The 17173-nt window shown below is 38.4% G+C and overlaps 1 protein-coding gene across 2 annotated transcripts; it reads right to left on the bottom strand.

Moving 5' to 3' along the window:
* Positions 1-211: 211 nt before the first annotated feature.
* On the bottom strand, positions 212-2366 carry LOC121268343. 2 transcript variants are annotated; one of them, XM_041172566.1, is made up of 2 exons: positions 2023-2366; positions 212-906 (listed from the first exon to the last, which is right to left on the bottom strand). In XM_041172566.1, exons 1-2 carry the CDS (start codon positions 2035-2037, stop codon positions 457-459), a joined length of 465 nt encoding a protein of 154 aa, XP_041028500.1. In that variant the 5' UTR covers positions 2038-2366; the 3' UTR covers positions 212-456. The 2 variants fall into 2 exon arrangements, with proteins under 2 accessions (XP_041028500.1, XP_041028501.1); XM_041172567.1 differs by having other exon boundaries at positions 212-938; positions 2023-2363.
* Between the last annotated feature and the right edge of the window lie 14807 nt (positions 2367-17173).

The following is a 17173-nucleotide window of genomic DNA, read 5'->3' as shown; positions in this document are numbered from 1 at the left end:
GATCCCTTCCAATGTGCTAATTCATCATACACATCTGCCCCAATTCTTGTGCTCCTTTTCTTGCAAATCCATGCTGGGGGAGGAAGGAAAGGAAGAAAGAAAACTGAAAGGGAAACAAAAGTAATTGGTACAATTCGAGATCAATGAAGTAAGAGAAACAATGTTTGCAGGGGGACTAGAAGTTCTGTTCATTCAACGGAAGGAAGGAAAATAGCAGAAAAGTAGTAAATAAATTTTAAAGGTGCTAGCTCCATGCAAAATTCTGGTGGGATAATCTGCTCCAAAACCTCCCAATCAAAATCATTAATAGAGGAATGGGAGCTCAGATATTACAAAAAGCAAATATATGACAGGAATTACAGGAAACCATAGGAAAGTTAACAAAGCCCCTCTCCATACGAAAGACTTATCCAAGGGAAGAGAAGGTATGCAACCATTATAATAGCCAATCCAAGCTCACTTGCACTCAACACCAGCTTCAGCAGCTCGGCGAGGCTTATTTTTTCTCCTACTTCCATTTTGTCGAAATCCGACAGACTTAATTGAATCATTGGGGCTTGATTTTGTTCCAATACCATTCTCCACTCCCACCGAATCTATGCTTTCTTTGACCTGGGCAGACCTCTTCCTCTTTCGTCCATTCTCTATGGTAGCTGGATTTTTCACATCTTTTCTAGAAATATTGCATTTAGAATTCTCACCATCTTCTTCTATCTTTTCAGCAACTTCTTCTTCTTCCTCTTCTGCTTCTTCTTCGATTTCATCCTTCAATGGTTTTTGAGGCCTTCCTCTTCTCCTGTACCCTGGACTTTTTCCTTCTTCACCACTTCCAGGATCCTCACGGGCAGCAATAGCAGTTCGCTTCTTTCCTTTTCCTTTACCTCTTCCCATAATGAAGAAACTCCCCTGATAAAATTTTGATTAAGTCAAGGAGATTTCTGCAAAGTCAAGTGGATTAACTTAGAGACGCAAGTTAAAAACATATTAACTGAGACTGCAAATTTTAAATGATGACACAAAAACTAAGAGGCTAGCTATTTCACAGGCAGAGGATTCAAGATGCCTTTTATATCATGGCAACATCGTAGCTCATAATGACAACAGGTGGGAATGAATCGGGATATATAACCTGAGCCAAAATCAGCAATCTTTAAGGAAGAGGGCATATGCACAGCCTTACTAAAAACAAAACGGAATATAAACAGACTAAAAAGCTTACAGTCCATCATGATAAAATATAACAATCTGTATACTACCCTCTATTTGGTTGCTGAGGAAGCCAAAAAAAGATAAAATAGAATAAAAATACAATCTTGAATTAATAGTTTTGCGATCATATAGTTTTGAATATGGAAACTCGCCTTAACCGCGCTGATAAGTTCGATAAGTCCAATTGGTTATGTTTCTGACGTCCTATTTAACAAAATTAAATTCATGATTTTAGTTCGCCTCCTCTTTCTACATCCTTTTTCTAGTCAACCAACTCAAGCATCAGTAGTGTCCGCACAAAGCAAGGGAAACCGTGGGAAACAAATACATCGAGAACGGAAAGATCAAGGGATTAACAACCAAAAGAAGATAGAATATCACAAACAAAGTCACGCTCGTCATATAACGAGCCAAATAAGCAAAACGAATTCTTTTCAGGATCAAAACAAAGGTAAATCGATGCTAACTTCACTTTGAACAATACATAGAAAAAAATCGATAATAAATAAACGAGAAAAAGGAGAACCAAAACCATAAATCCTATGTATTATATCGTTTCGGGCCAGAAAATGAAGTACTGGCCTATCTGCGCTTAATTTTTCTCAGTGAAGTAGAGGTCTTTAAATTCTCAGTCCTCAAAAAACGAGAATCTATGATTAAAAATAGTAATTTATTTTATTTTCCAATGTATTCCCAGAAGAACAGATCAAGTTTAATTCTTTTCTGAAAGCAAAAACTTTAGAGCGAACATATATCACCGCTATTATACAGTATGTTTTACAGAAAGAGAGAAACGACAAAAATGAAGCTAACCTTATAAGCACACATCCATTTTCTGCATGTAAAAAGCAAAACCCAATTCTCAAAATCTGATTTATACTAATCGAGAGGCTAAAACTGCAAGAAACAAGTGGGTTTGTTTCTATTGACGGTTTCAACGTGAAGTAACTGAGGCCAAAAAGTGGCGGAAGCTATGATCTGAAAGAGAACTACTGAAGACCCAGATCAGTAAATGATGTGAATAAGGAAAAATGTTAGCATAAACGATTGAGGCTTGAAGAGGTTTCTCATATACATACTGGGTTTGAGAGCTTAGCCAAAGAGGAGGAAGAGGCAGCGAGAGAGCCAGGAAATGGAAAATGGTCGAGAAGTTGAAAGGATTTTCCCCCTTTTTTAATCCTCGGGTTAAAATGGTGGTCTGTGTGGTAAAAAATGTAGTAGGCGTCATTCCGAAGGCTCGTGCTCGAACCAACCTTTCGCTTTTTCAAATTTTTGGTGAATACTCAATTATAAATAATTAATTAGCAGATTGAATTTTTTACTCATTACCCTTGTAACATACACTTGTTAAGAAAAAAAAATAAAAAATAAAAAATAAAATTCAGATGTGTGATACAGATGATGGGTATAATTTTTCTAATAGATTAGTAATCTCCTTGTGCTTTGATAACATATTTATACGTGTAGAAAGAATGTATTTTTTTGGAAGGAAAATTGTTATCTTCATTCATAAAAAAAATTTACATTCATGACTGGATACATGCAGATATATCCTCATATCAACTATTACCTCGTAAACCAATTAATGCATTTGGAGCTCTACTAATACATTATTTTCTTTTGTGACCAGTTTATTTTTCATTACTGTTGATACTTTCTACAAACAAACGTATAAGAGACAACACTTTGCCTAAATATAGATTCAACCTTCCTCTTCATAGGAAGATATGACTCAACATTTATAGAAAAAAGTCAAAGAGATGAACTCTCTCTCTTTTTTTTTTTTTACTAAACAATAAGGAAAACAGTAAAATAGATGTGAAAAAAGATGGATTACAGTTTAGACCAACTCCAGTAAACTTCAAAATTTATGATGGCACGAGAAGACACCATACTTATCTCTTTTCAGCCACAAAAGTCAAATATGAAATATCTAATGGTGGTGATTTCGGTAATTCGGTGTGTGTGGCAAGAGAAGCTGCTGCAAGGGCATGTGATAATCACATGAAGTTGTGAGCAATGCGTGAGGACCACACGCGGTAATTTTGACAAAACTGCCACTAGCCTCCAAACGGTTTGTAGCCTAAGAGTCTTCTTGTGCTATGCATGTCTTTCTATAATTGATGAAAAACTATAGAGCTATCATTTTCAACCTTAAAGAAAGAAGAAGAAGAAAAAAAAAACTAAGAAAAGAGAACTACTTGATAAACAAAATGGGCAATAGAGAAATGAGGGAATGAGAGGGAGAGAGAGAATGTATTAATTGCTAATTTTGTCATTGATATGATTATGAAGTCATTTGAATATAGTTTTCTTTGATTATAAATTGTGATAAATCATATATAGAAAAAAGTATAAGCGTCTTGGATTTTTTAAAATTTTCAAAATTCTTATAGCTATTAATAAAGGAAAATATTTTAGCTACACAATAATTACACAAAAATAAATATATAAATTGACGCGGTTTGACAATATAAAATTATTTTTATTGTAAAGTAGGATCTCGTAAAATCATGTCAGTTTGTACATTTACTTTTATATAATCTCTTTATATCTTTAACAGTTCTCATTAAAAAATACTTAAATTATAAGATTAAAAGGGATAAAATGTTTTTATCCTAAAAGCCATGCGTCCTAGATTATATGATTTCTAACAACTCTTTGATGTTTATTTATTTTTAGAGTAGTGTTATATGTCACACCCTTATCGGTCTCGTTTATTTTTACATATGAGATGAGTTGAGATAAAAGTTAAAAATTAAAAAAATATTGTTAGAATATATATTTTTCATATTATTTTTATTTTGAGATTTGAAAAAATTAAATTATTTATTTTGTTTTGTGTGAAAACTTGATAAAGTTATAATAATTAGATGAGATGAAATGAGAATAATTGTGAAAACAAATGAAGCCTTAGTTTCATTCAACTATATAAAATCTGACATTTTTCATTATCCTTAGATTGTCTATTTTTTTATAAAAAAAAAAAAATTAAGAATTGGGAAATGTCATATCATTATCATATGATAATAATAAGATAATAGTGTAGTTAGTAGAATTTTTATTATATTTATTGACATATCACGTGTTATCAGCGCTGGATACGTTATACAGTAATCCATCATCACCGGCCTTTCATTTTAGTAAGAAAAAAAAATCAGATTCTATTCATTTAGAGGTGAAAGTTGTCAAATTTACAAACTATTTTTTTGAGGGATAAAACTAGTCTGCCGCCCCATTTATACTGCTCAGTGTGATTGCATGCCAATTTTTTTTTATTTAATAATTAAATAAGTGATTTTAAATGTATTGATGTATTTTTTTTATTTTTTTAAAATATTAAAAAATGATAAATAAATATAAATAAAAAAATTAGATAAAATAAACATTAGTTTTGCACTAGCGGTCACTTGCAGCGGTAAGCTGCAAGCGGCACGGTAGTGCCACTCTTTTTTGAGAGCTAATGAGTTATTAGTGGAACTTACATGGAACTTTCGTTAGCAAAGAATATTCAAGTGACAAGTGGAATCTTGTTTAACCTTAGCTAGTGTTCAATGTTTTAGAATACACAAACTGTTGTTAAGGAATAAATAAATAAAAAATATTAGAAGAAAATAAATAAATAAATAAAAACACCAATCACAAAGCCCTAACGGTAGGTAGCCTATACCAAATATATGACTTTGCTTGATTAAGCCAATTGGTTGGGATCAAAATCATGAGTGTAGGTTACACTTTATTTAAAAATCCTTTTATATAGTTCGTGGATAATATACACGACATGACATGTCTATAAAAAATAATTTACTAAATAAAAGACTTAAAAAAATTACAATTTATTTTATTGAATGTCTTTACACTATATACCATTCACGTCTATTTGAAGATATTTATATTCAATATCATCGATTTGTTCACGTGGTATAATTTGATTTGTAAGATTCAAATTTTAAAATTTATCTTTTAAATCAAATTTGAATAATATATACCGTAAAGACTTTCAAATAAAATAATTTATCTTTATATTGCTAGTAACAGATTCCTTCTTAGATCTTCTTATTAATTCTCAACATATTGTTAATCACGTGTTTTCATTGGATTGATGATATTAGAATTTAGATTTGTAGAGAAATATTTTCTAGATAATTTAAAAAATCTAGATTATAACTGGAAAAAAAATTAAAAATTGAAACTATTCAAAGACAACATCACTGCATATCGTACCAATATATAATAAGTGCTCAAACATTAGAATAAAGCTACAGCCACCGACAGCATTTTTTTTTTCTCGATTGAATTATTATTATTATTATTTTATTTAATGATTAACAAAATATTTTTTAATCATGCTATGAATTTTAAAAAAATATATTTAAAAATATAAAAAAATGTATTAAAAAATAAGAAAAACAAAAGAAAAAGCTATTTTGCCTTATCGGTGTACAACTGGAGCCCGTCTGGATTAAAGATGAGACGAGATGAGTTAAAATAATTTATGAATAATAATAAAATTTTTAATTAAAATTAGATAAGATAAGATGAGATAAAATGAAGTGAAATATTCTGAATCTAAATAGGCTCTAAATGCTCAGGGGCAGATAAAGAAAGCGTGGATACCACTACATTTTGCTGTGTCTCGGTGGTCTCTCTCGATTGGTTGTTTCCGTACGTAAGTTTTACATATTACAGATATAATGCTGATCATTCTGGTCAAAGATAAAGTTAATGGTCGGTTGCCCTCAACAAGCATCGGAAAATTCCTAACTGCAAAGGTTGTTCCTCTTTATAATTAATCGGAGGAAACAGACAATATTACTTGCAAAAGAAAAGAGAAAAAGGAGTACCTACTTCATTTAACGTAATCCAACCATACCTCAAGCTAACAATGAGCCCATGAATTGGAAGAAAAAAAAGGTAATTTTGATTAAAACATAATTTTAATCCAAATTAAATTATCTTATCTTATATAATCATTATAATTTTTTTAAATTCACATATAAAATATAATAAATAATTTAATTTTTTCAAATCACAAAAATAAAAATTATATTATAATAATATTTTATTTAACTTTCAATAAAACATCTTATCTAAACTATATAATCAAATGAGGCTCTTTGATGTTTGAAGAAGACTTTGGATGCATCTCGAGTTTTGTGGCGTATGGCCCAGCCTGAGAACAGTGAGAAGTGCTAATTTGTTGATGTTATTGAAGGACAGTCATGCGCAAATCACAATTTCAATTCATGAAATCAATCCCACGAGTTTCTTGCAGGTTCTGTTTGGTCACTTTTTTCATCACTACCATATTCATAATTCTGTTTTTATCACTTTCCTGATTACTACCATATGCAAGGTTGGAAGACACAAATTCGCTTACAAAGCTTGACTTTATTTCTCAATTCGTTTGATTCAAGAAAGAGAAATGATTTTAGAATCAGGGATTCAGAGTGCTCACACCGTATTCAGTGTCATGGTTTCTTATTTTTGTGAATTTCTAGAGAAAAAAAAGCTTCAACATTGGGAGCAACTCTATCCAAACCGCAATTGCCCGTGTAAATAATTTTTTTTAGAGAGAGAGAGAGAGAGCTTATATTCGGGGTTAAAATGTGTTGAGAATAAGTGTAGCTAAGACTAACTCGAAGTATAGTAGCGGAACTAAACGAAAGAAATTGATGACAATCACACAGAAAGAACACCAAGAATTAAGTGGTTCGACTCAAAATGAGCCTACGTCCACTGGTGGGGTCGGTATCGAAGATTTCACTATCAACAGAGATGGAGTACAAAAGAATACAACAAAACTTCACAAGGAAGTTATCTCTCAAAATCACTCTAGACTTCTCTCTCAAGAAAACACTAAAAACAAGAGCAAAATGTATTCTGAAGAAGTTAAGGAGAAGTGGGCGCCATTTGATATTTATAGGAAAAATGAGAATTCACTTTTGTGAACATTGGCTCGAGCGAACGTCGAGCGAGTGTCGAGCGAACGTAGATATTCTGCACTTCGCTCAAGCCAACAGTTGTGCGAGAGTTGAGCGAAGCTCTCTGCCTGAACTCGCTCGAGCTGGGTGTCGAGCGAGGGTCGAGCGAAGCTCTCTGACTTGGATATTGTTCGAGCTGAATGTCGAGCTATACTTGAGCGAAGCTCTCTGTTTGAATTCGCTCGAGCTGAATGTCGAGCGAATGTCGAGCGAAACTCTCTGTCTGAATTCGCTCGAGCTGAGTGTCGAGCAAATGTTGAGCAAAGCTCTCTATCTGACTTCGCTCGAGCTGAGTGAACCTCCGCTCGAGCGAACCTACGACACATGCACTGTTCAATCAGAATTCAAGCCACCTCATAACAAATCTCCACCTTGCCTTGAACTCTGCCAAAACACAAAAAAACCTCCGACCACAAAACCAATCCCCACCACCAAATCCCTTACGGGAATAACAAAATGCGAACACCAATTAAGTCTAAACAAAGTTTGAACTTGTATACTGCAACTGGCTTAGTCATCATATCTGCTGGATTCTCTGTAGTAGCAATCTTCAGAATCTGTATAGCACACTCTATAACAATCTCTCTGAGAAAATGGTACCTGACATCAATGTGCTTCGTTCTTTCATGATACATTTGATTTTTGGTCAAATGTATTGCACTCTGACTGTCACAGAATACTGAGATCCCATCTTGTGTATTGCACTCTGACTGTCACAGAATACTGAGATCCCATCTTGTTGTAAACCCAAATCATTGACCAAGCCTTTCAACCAAATGGCTTCCTTAACAGCCTCTGCTGCTGCCATGTACTCTGCCTCGGTAGTTGATAAAGCAACAGTGGATTGCAGTGTTGTTTTCCAACTGATAGCTGACCCACACAGAGTGAAAACATAACCTGTCAATGATCTTCTTTTATCTAAGTCTCCAGCATAATCTGAATCAACAAAACCAGTAACTTTGGAACTGAGATCGACATCTCTATCAAATATTAACCCAAAGTTCAGGGTTCCCCTCAGATACCTGAGTATCCATTTCACAGCCTGCCAATGAGTCTTACCTGGATTAGCCATATACCTGCTAACTAAGCTCACTGCCTGTGAAATGTCTGGGCGGGTGCAAACCATTGCATACATGATGCTACCAACTGCACTTGAATAAGGAACACTAGCCATGAACTGTTCCTCTTCATCCGTCTGAGGAGATAGGCAAGCTGAAAGCTTAAAGTGCGTAGCAAGTGGTGTACTTACTGGTTTGGAATCAAACATCCCAAATCTCTGAAGCACTTTCTCAATATACTTTCCCTGGGACAAGTACAACTTTCCAGCTTTCCTATCTCTGAAGATTTCCATTCCCAAAATCTTCTTCGCAGCACCTAAGTCTTTCATTTCAAACTCATTTTTGAGTTGGGTCTTTAATAAACCTATGTCAGATATGCTTTTAGCAGCAATAAGCATATCATCAACATATAATAGCAAATAAATGAAAGACTTATCAAATAATTCCTTATGATAAACACAACTATCATAGTTACTTCTCAAATAACCATGATCAATCATAAAGGAATCAAACCGCTTATACCATTGCCTTGGCGATTGCTTCAAACCATATAAAGACTTCTTCAATCTGCACACATGATCTTCCTTGTTTTCAATAATGAATCCCTCTGGCTGATGCATGTAAATGGTCTCTTCAAGTTCACCATGTAGGAACGCTGTTTTAACATCAAGTTGTTGTAGCTCTAAGTCATACAATGCTACTAAAGCTAGTAGTAATCTGATCGAACTGTGTTTCACTACTGGAGAGAAGACTTCAGTGAAGTCGATGCCTTCTCTCTGACTGAAGCCCTTAGCAACTAAGCGTACCTTGTATCTTGCATCTGTATCACCCTGGATTCCCTCCTTTCTTTTGAAAACCCATTTGTAGCCAACAGTCTTCACCTTCTTTGGCAACAGAACCAAATCCCATGTTTGGTTTTTGTGAAGAGACTCAATCTCTTCAGTCATAGCTGCGCACCACTGTGCAGATTCTGCGCTCTTGACAGCTTCTGAATAACTGGAAGGTTCCTGACCAACAATATTCTCTGCCGTAGTAAGAGCATACATCACCATATCTGCATGAGCATATCTCTGAGGTGGTCTAATCTGCCTCCTCTGTCTACCAGTTGCTATACTGTAGTCTTGCTCACCTTGTGCGCCGCTACTCGAATCAGAATCATGCTCATCTACAATAGCATGATCTTGGGCGCCACTGGGCAGCCCTTGTGATGCTTCCACCTGGAACTCCACCTGCTTTCTAACATCCTGTTCTTGTCCTGTAGACTCAGAATTCTCCTTTCTCGGACTAAGCATGGATTTTTCATCAAAAGTGACATCCCTACTGATCACAAACCTGGGTGATTTAGGATCAGTACACCACAACCTGAATCCCTTCACCCCACTGGCATACCCAATGAATATGTCATTCTTTGCCCTTGGCTCAAGTTTTCCATCATTAACATGGAAATATGCAGGACAACCAAAAACTTTCAAATTTGAATAATCAGCAGGAGTATCAGACCATACCCCATTCGGAGTCTTCAAACCAATCGCTGTGGCTGGAGAACGATTGACCAAGTAACAGGCCGTGTTGATTGCTTCAGCCCAGAAATCCTTAGCCAAGCCTGCATTAGAAAGCATGCTGCGAGCTCTCTCCAAGAGGGTCCTGTTCATCCGTTCAGCTACCCCATTTTGCTGTGGAGTATGTCTAACTGTACGATGTCTGGCAATAGCCTCATTTCTGCAGAATTCATCAAACTCACCTCCGCAGAACTCCATACCATTGTCAGTGCGAAGTCGCTTGATTTTCTTGCCCGTCTGATTTTCAATCAAAGCTTTCCACTGTTTGAAGTTAACAAATACATCACTTTTCTATTTCAAAAAGTAAACCCAAACCTTCCGTGAGAAATCATCAATGAACGTAAGCAAATATTGAGCTCCACCTTTTGACGGGACGGAAGATGGGCCCCAAAGATCAGAATGAATATAGTCCACAGAACTTTTGGTTCTGTGAACCCCTGTAGAGAACTGAACCCTGCACTATTTGCCAAACACACAGTGTTCACAGAAATCCAGTTTTCCTATCTTCTGATTAAATAACAAACCCTGCTTACTCAGAATTGACATTCCCTTTTCACTCATATGACCCAAACGCATATGCCACAAACGAGTGACATCTGTATCTGGATCATTTGAAACTGACACTGCAGCTGCACCTGTCACTGTAGAGCCCTGAAGGAAATAAAGACCATTTGTCTTATCTCCTTTCATCACAACCATAGAGCCCTTACTGACTCTGATAGCTCCACCTTCACTAGTATACTTGTAGTCCAGAGAATCAAGAGTACCCAAAGAAATAAGATTCTTTTTCAAATCTGGAATGTGTCGAACATTAGACAATGTCCGGACAATTCTATCAAACATCTTAATTCTGACTGAACCAATTCCAGAAATTTTGCAACCCATATCATTCCCTAACAAAACGGAGCCTCCGTTGACCGATTCATAGTTAGTGAACCAGTCCCTCTTGGGACACATATGGAAAGTGCAAGCCGAGTCCATGACCCACTTGTCACTGAAGCGACTATTGGAGTAGCTAATTGCTAGAACAAGATCTAGGTCGTTAGACCTATCATCAGCAACACTAACGGCATTAGATGAACTAGTGCCGTCCTCTTTGTTTTTCAATTTTGGACACTCGTTCTTGTAGTGACCAAACTTATGGCAGTAATGACATTTGACGTTTTTCTTACTAACCGTTGTTTGTGAACTGCCCCTGGATTTCCCCTTATTCTTCTCTGAACCCCTGTCATTTGATCTACCCCTGCTTGAGGACCCTTTAACAAACAAGCCACTAGCTTGTTCATTAGTGTTCTTCACACTCAATTTATTCCTCAACTCCTTAGAATTCAAAGCAGACTTTACATCTACCAAGGAAATTGTATTTCTACCATACAACATGGAATTCACAAAGTTCTCAAAAGATGTGGGTAATGAACATAAAATAATTAACGCTTGATCTTCTTCTTCAAGCTTAATATCTATGTTCCTCAGATCCATAATGCTTTTATTAAATTCATCTAGGTGTTCAGAAATAAGAGTACCTTCCTTCATTTTGAGAGTGTATAACCGTTGTTTCAAATACAACCGGTTAGTGAGAAATCTCTTCATGTACAGATTCTCAAGTGCCGACCAGAGACCAGTTGCAGTCTCCTCGTCAGCAACCTCTCTTAAAACTCCATCAGATAGTGACAAAAGAATAGTACTGTGTACCTTTTCTTCTTCTTCTTTCGAAAGAGCCGGATAATCTTCAGATACCGACACTTCTAATACTTTTGACAAGCCCTGTTGTCGCAGTAAAGCCTTCATTTTGATGCGCCATAGACTGAAACTGTTATGACCGTCAAATTTCTCCACTTCGAACTTAGCCATAGCCATCCCTCCAGATCCTGAGCCAAGCTCTGATACCAGTTTGTTGGGAATAAGTGTAGCTAAGACTAACTCGAAGTATAGTAGCGGAACTAAACGAAAGAAATTGATGACAATCACACAGAAAGAACACCAAGAATTAAGTGGTTCGACTCAAAATGAGCCTACGTCCACTGGTGGGGTCAGTATCGAAGATTTCACTATCAACAGAGATGGAGTACAAAAGAATACAACAAAACTTCACAAGGAAGTTATCTCTCAAAATCACTCTAGACTTCTCTTTCAAGAAAACACTAAAAACAAGAGCAAAATGTATTCTGAAGAAGTTAAGGAGAAGTGGGCGTCGTTTGATATTTATAGGAAAAATGAGAATTCATTTTTGTGAACATTGGCTCGAGCGAACGTCGAGCGAGTGTCGAGCGAACGTAGATATTCTGCACTTCGCTCAAGCCAACAGCTGTGTGAGAGTCGAGCGAAGCTCTCTGCCTGAACTCGCTCGAGCTGGGTGTCGAGCGAGGGTCGAGCGAAGCTCTCTGACTTGGATATTGCTCGAGCTGAATGTCGAGCGATACTTGAGCGAAGCTCTCTGTCTGAATTCGCTCGAGCTGAATGTCGAGCGAATGTCGAGCGAAGCTCTTTGTCTGAATTCGCTCGAGCTGAGTGTCGAGCGAATGTTGAGCGAAGCTCTCTGTCTGACTTCGCTCGAGCTGAGTGAACCTCCGCTCGAGCGAACCTACGACACATGTACTGTTCAATCAGAATTCAAGCCACCTCATAACAAAATGAATGAGAGAGCAACTCCTGTTACAGATCAGAACAACTACTGCTATCTTTGTTTCAACAGCTGCAAGAAACTCATCGAGTCAAAATCACACACACATCCTAATACTAATATTGGTTTCTCTCCATGCATGATGAAAATAACATGAAATAATGATACGATGGCGCATGAAGCAACCCCACGTAGGAGCATGAGGATTGCTAAACCGAACGTGCAGCTGGCTGACTATATAGCCTGATTTGGCAAGATGAATCTCCGATATTATTTCCATGTTTGGTTGCTACTTTATTTCCGTGTTAGTTGCTCTTGCCTTATGATGGATTATTTTATTTCCTTGTTGGTTTTCTTTCTTTGTTGGGACGTTATTTCTTTTGATGTAATCGGTTATAACAAACTGTAGAATTTCTGGAAGAGTTATGAGAAGAAGTATTTAGAAAATATTGGTCTTCTCAATACTGTGAATTGAGAGAAGGTCCCTCTGCACCGTGAGCAGAGTATTAGGTTCTTTGTATCTATCAATTGGTATCAAGAGCCCGACTATTTCACTGTCCGCTGTCCATGGCTGATCCCACAAAGTCAAATAAGGTTCGCTTTGAGCAACTCGAAGGAGCAATGTTGAAATTGCGCCGCGGTATGCAAACTATGAAGGAAACAAGCATGAACACTCAAACACTTCTTCAAGAGTTGGCCTCAAGTCCCTCTGATCGTGATTCAGGACGTCGCCACAAGGCTTCGCATCCCCAACCACCCAAAGATAGTCCACCATCATCGCCACACTCCACCAGTTCCAGGAGTTCTGCCACTGGCAAGTCTGATGAAGGCGAGAGCGATGGCTCCCATTTCTCTCAAGCGTCAGATACGAGAACAGAAGTTGGTCATGCCACAACTACAGACAAGACTTTGCGCATGCACTCTCACGTGAAGCTTGACTTTTCTCATTTTGCAGGTGAAGATCCCACGGTTTGGCTCGACCGTGCCAAGCAATATTTTGCTACTCAAGAAATTCAGGGTAAGAAGAAGGTGACGCTCGCTGCCTACCATCTCGAGGGCGAAGCCAACCAATGGTGGCAATGATATAACCGTTCTCATGTTGGGAAAACCATCTCATGGCACAAATTTGAGAAGGGTATTTTACGCCGCTTTGGACCTACGGATTTCGAAGACTACGATGAGGCGCTTAGCAAGATTAAACAAAAGGGCACCTTTCGGGAATACCAACAAGAATTTGAAAGACTTGCTAACCGGGTGACTGGTTGGCCAAAGAAAGCATTGTTAGGCGCTTTTATGGGAGGTTTAAAGGAAGACATTGCAGTTGAGGTTCGTATGTTTCAGCCCAAGGGATTGAAAAATGCTATTGACTTGGCTAAAAGCCAGGATGAGAAGCTATAGAGGGCCCGCAAATTGTCTAGCAGTGTGAACCCCAACAATCGTCGTGTGGGCGCTAGTGTCTCCACCAACCCCACTACTCCAGTGCCTACTGCTAAGCCTTTACTCGCTACTGCAGTAAAGTGATTATCATTCGAAGAGATGCGACTTCGACGCGAGAAAAATCTCTGTTTTAACTGTGATGAGAAATTTACTCCGGGCCATCGCTGCCAGGCTCAGACATGTTTCATCGAGGCTGATTTTCCATTGGCGTTGGAAGACAATTATGAGGAGGAGCCACCTTCTATTGAGGTGCCAACAAACCCACTTATTTCCCTCCATGCATTGTCAGGGAGCTTCGGCAATCGTACCATGAGAGTCTGCGCTATGGTTAATCGATAGGAAATTAATGCATTGATCGATGGTGGATCTAGTCATAATTTTATTAACCAAGCGGTGGTTAATCGTTTGAATCTTGCAGTTACCCCTATCACTCCATTTTATGTCCGGGTTGCTAGTGGGGAAAAAATCGCTTGTCAAGCCAAGTATGAGAAGGTCCTTATTTGCATTCAAGGGTTTTCTTTTGAGACAACACTATTTGCATTACCTATTAGGGGCTTGGATCTAGTCTTGGGCTATCAATGGCTTGAAGGATTGGGGTGTGTGGTTCATGACTATGCCCGCCGTTCTATGGAATTTGCTATTGACGATCGGAAATTTATTATCCAAGCTGAACTCTTTGGTCCTCCTTGGTTGTGGATGTTAATTCCTTGTTGTAGGAATGGAAGCAGGGCGCCAAACTGTTCTGCTTGGCTGCGGTTGAGAGTGATTTGACAACCCAATTGGACCCCACTCCACATGTAGCTCATGACATTAGGCCATTTTATTGGAGCACCAACAGGTGTTAACAATGCCACATGAACTGCCGCCCTCACGCATGTTTGACCATCGCATCCTATTGAAGAATGAAACCGCTCCCGTAAATGTAGCGCCTTATCAGTATGCCCATTTCCAAAAAAATGAAATTGAACGCCAAGTGGAGGAGATGTTGTCTTCAGGGTTGATCCGCCCAAGCACTAGCCCTTTTTCATCCCCGGTCTTGTTGGTAAAAAAGAAAGATGGTACGTGGCGATTTTGTACCGACTACCGAGCTTTGAATGAAGCGACTATCAAAAACCGTTTTCCAATTCCAACTATCGAGGATATGCTGGATGAGTCATTTGGCGGGGCGAGCTACCATCAAATTCGGGTTCACCCGAATGATGTCCATAAGACGGCTTTCTGCACACACCATGGTCACTTTGAATATTTGGTGATGCCATTTGGGTTGTGCAACGCGCCATCAACATTTCAAGCTGCCATGAATTCAATTTTTAAGGTGTATTTACGTCACTTTATTCTTGTATTTTTTGATGATATTTTAATTTACAGTAAATCTTGGATGGATCATTTATGTCACCTCCGGACTTCTCTTAGGATATTAGTCGAGCATTCTTCTTACATCAAACCTTCTAAGTGTATTTTTGGCCAATAAGAGGTGGAATACCTCGGCCACATCATTACTCTGGCAGGCGTGAGGGTGGATTCTCGTAAAATTGATGCCATGCTTCGTTGGCCTCAACCCAAAAATATTACTGCACTACGGGGATTTCTCGGCCTCACTAGATACTATCGCAAATTTGTGCAAAATTATGGCCTTATTGCACGGTGATTGACCCAATTATTAAGAAAAGGGCAATTCATATGGAGTGACGAGGCTGATCGTGCATTTACTTTCTTTAAGACCGCTATGACAACGACCCTGGTTTTGGCCCTTCCTAATTTCTCTGAAGATTTCATGATAGAAATAGATGCTTCCGGTTTAGGTGTGGGTGCGGTGCTCTCTTAAAATGGTAGACCGATTGCCTTCCTCAGTAAAACCATTGGTCCAACAAAGAAATCATGGTCAACCTATGAGAAAGAAATTCTAGCTGTTTTGGAGGCCATCAAATCTTGGCGAACCTATTTGTTGGGAAGAAGATTCAAAATCTGTACTGACCAAAAAAACCTTCGTTATCTTTTGGAACAGCGTATAACCACCTCAGAGCAACAAAAGTGAGTCGCTAAACTTTTGGGGTTTGATTATGAGATCATCTACAAACTTGGGAGGGAAAATGGTGTCACAGATGCACTTTCACATAGCGGCTTGAACCATGAATTGGTTGACATCTCTGGACCGATATGGGAGGTTTGGGAAGACTTACGACATCTACACAAACGGACGCTGTTTTGGGTCCTTTGGAATGCAAGTTGCGTGAAGATCCTTTCTCGGTTGCTGATTATAGCTTGAAAAATGGTTGCATCATGAAGGCTGGTTGCATTCTAGTTCCTGATATTCTAGCAATTAAGGAGGCTCTTTTACGTGAATTTCATGATAGTGCAGTGGGTGGGCATTCCGGCATCCTCCACACTTATAAGCGACTTTCTTTGCTTTTTCATTGGCAAGGCATGAAAAAGGATGTACAGCAGTACATACAGTAGTGCGATTCTTGCCAAAGGAACAAGTATGACACTCGACAACCAGCCAGCCTGCTCGAACCATTGCCGATTCCTTCAGGGGTGTGGACTGATGTGTCCATGGATTTTATCAGTGGACTCCCTAAGTTAGCTGGTAAGGATTCGATTTTTGTGGTCGTTGATCAACTCACTAAATTTGCCCATTTTGTTGCACTAGCCCATCCTTATACAGCTCGAGACGTTGCCGATGCTTTCGTTCGAAATGTGGTCAAACTCCATGGACTTCCATCTTCCATTGTTAGTGACCGTGACCGCATATTCATGAGCCATTTTTGGCACGAGCTCTTCCATTTACAAGGCACGAAGATGCGCACTAGTTCCGCCTATCACCCAGAAATGGATGGTCAAACCGAAGTTGTGAATTGTTGTTTGGAGCAGTATCTTTGTTGTTTTATACATGTGACACCGAAACGATGGGAAGCTTTTCTAGCATGGGCCGAATTTTCCTATAACACCTCCTTTCATAGCTCCATACATATGACCCCATTTGAAGCACTTTATGGCCGCCCTCCTCCCATTTTGAATACTTACGTGCCGGGTTCTATTGCTGTGGCTGAAGTTGACTGTGCGCTTATTGCTCGAGATGGCATTCTCCATCAACTCAAGACCAATTTGGCTATAGCTTGCAACCGAATGAAACAACAAGCTGATAAGGGCCGTCATGATGAAGTTTCTGCAGTTGGTGATTGGGTTTACTTGAAATTACAGCCCTACCGTCAACACTGTGTTCTTAAGCATCCCTACCAGAAGTTAGCAAGCAAGTTTTTTGAGCCTTATCAAGTTCTAGAGCGCATCGGCGCCGTCGCTTATCGC

Source organism: Juglans microcarpa x Juglans regia, chromosome 5S (genome assembly GCF_004785595.1).
Source record: "Juglans microcarpa x Juglans regia isolate MS1-56 chromosome 5S, Jm3101_v1.0, whole genome shotgun sequence".
In the NCBI taxonomy this organism is placed as follows: Eukaryota; Viridiplantae; Streptophyta; class Magnoliopsida; order Fagales; family Juglandaceae; genus Juglans; species Juglans microcarpa x Juglans regia.
The sequence above is the reverse complement of the archived record's forward strand: the minus strand, read 5'-3'. Positions and strand labels throughout refer to the sequence as shown.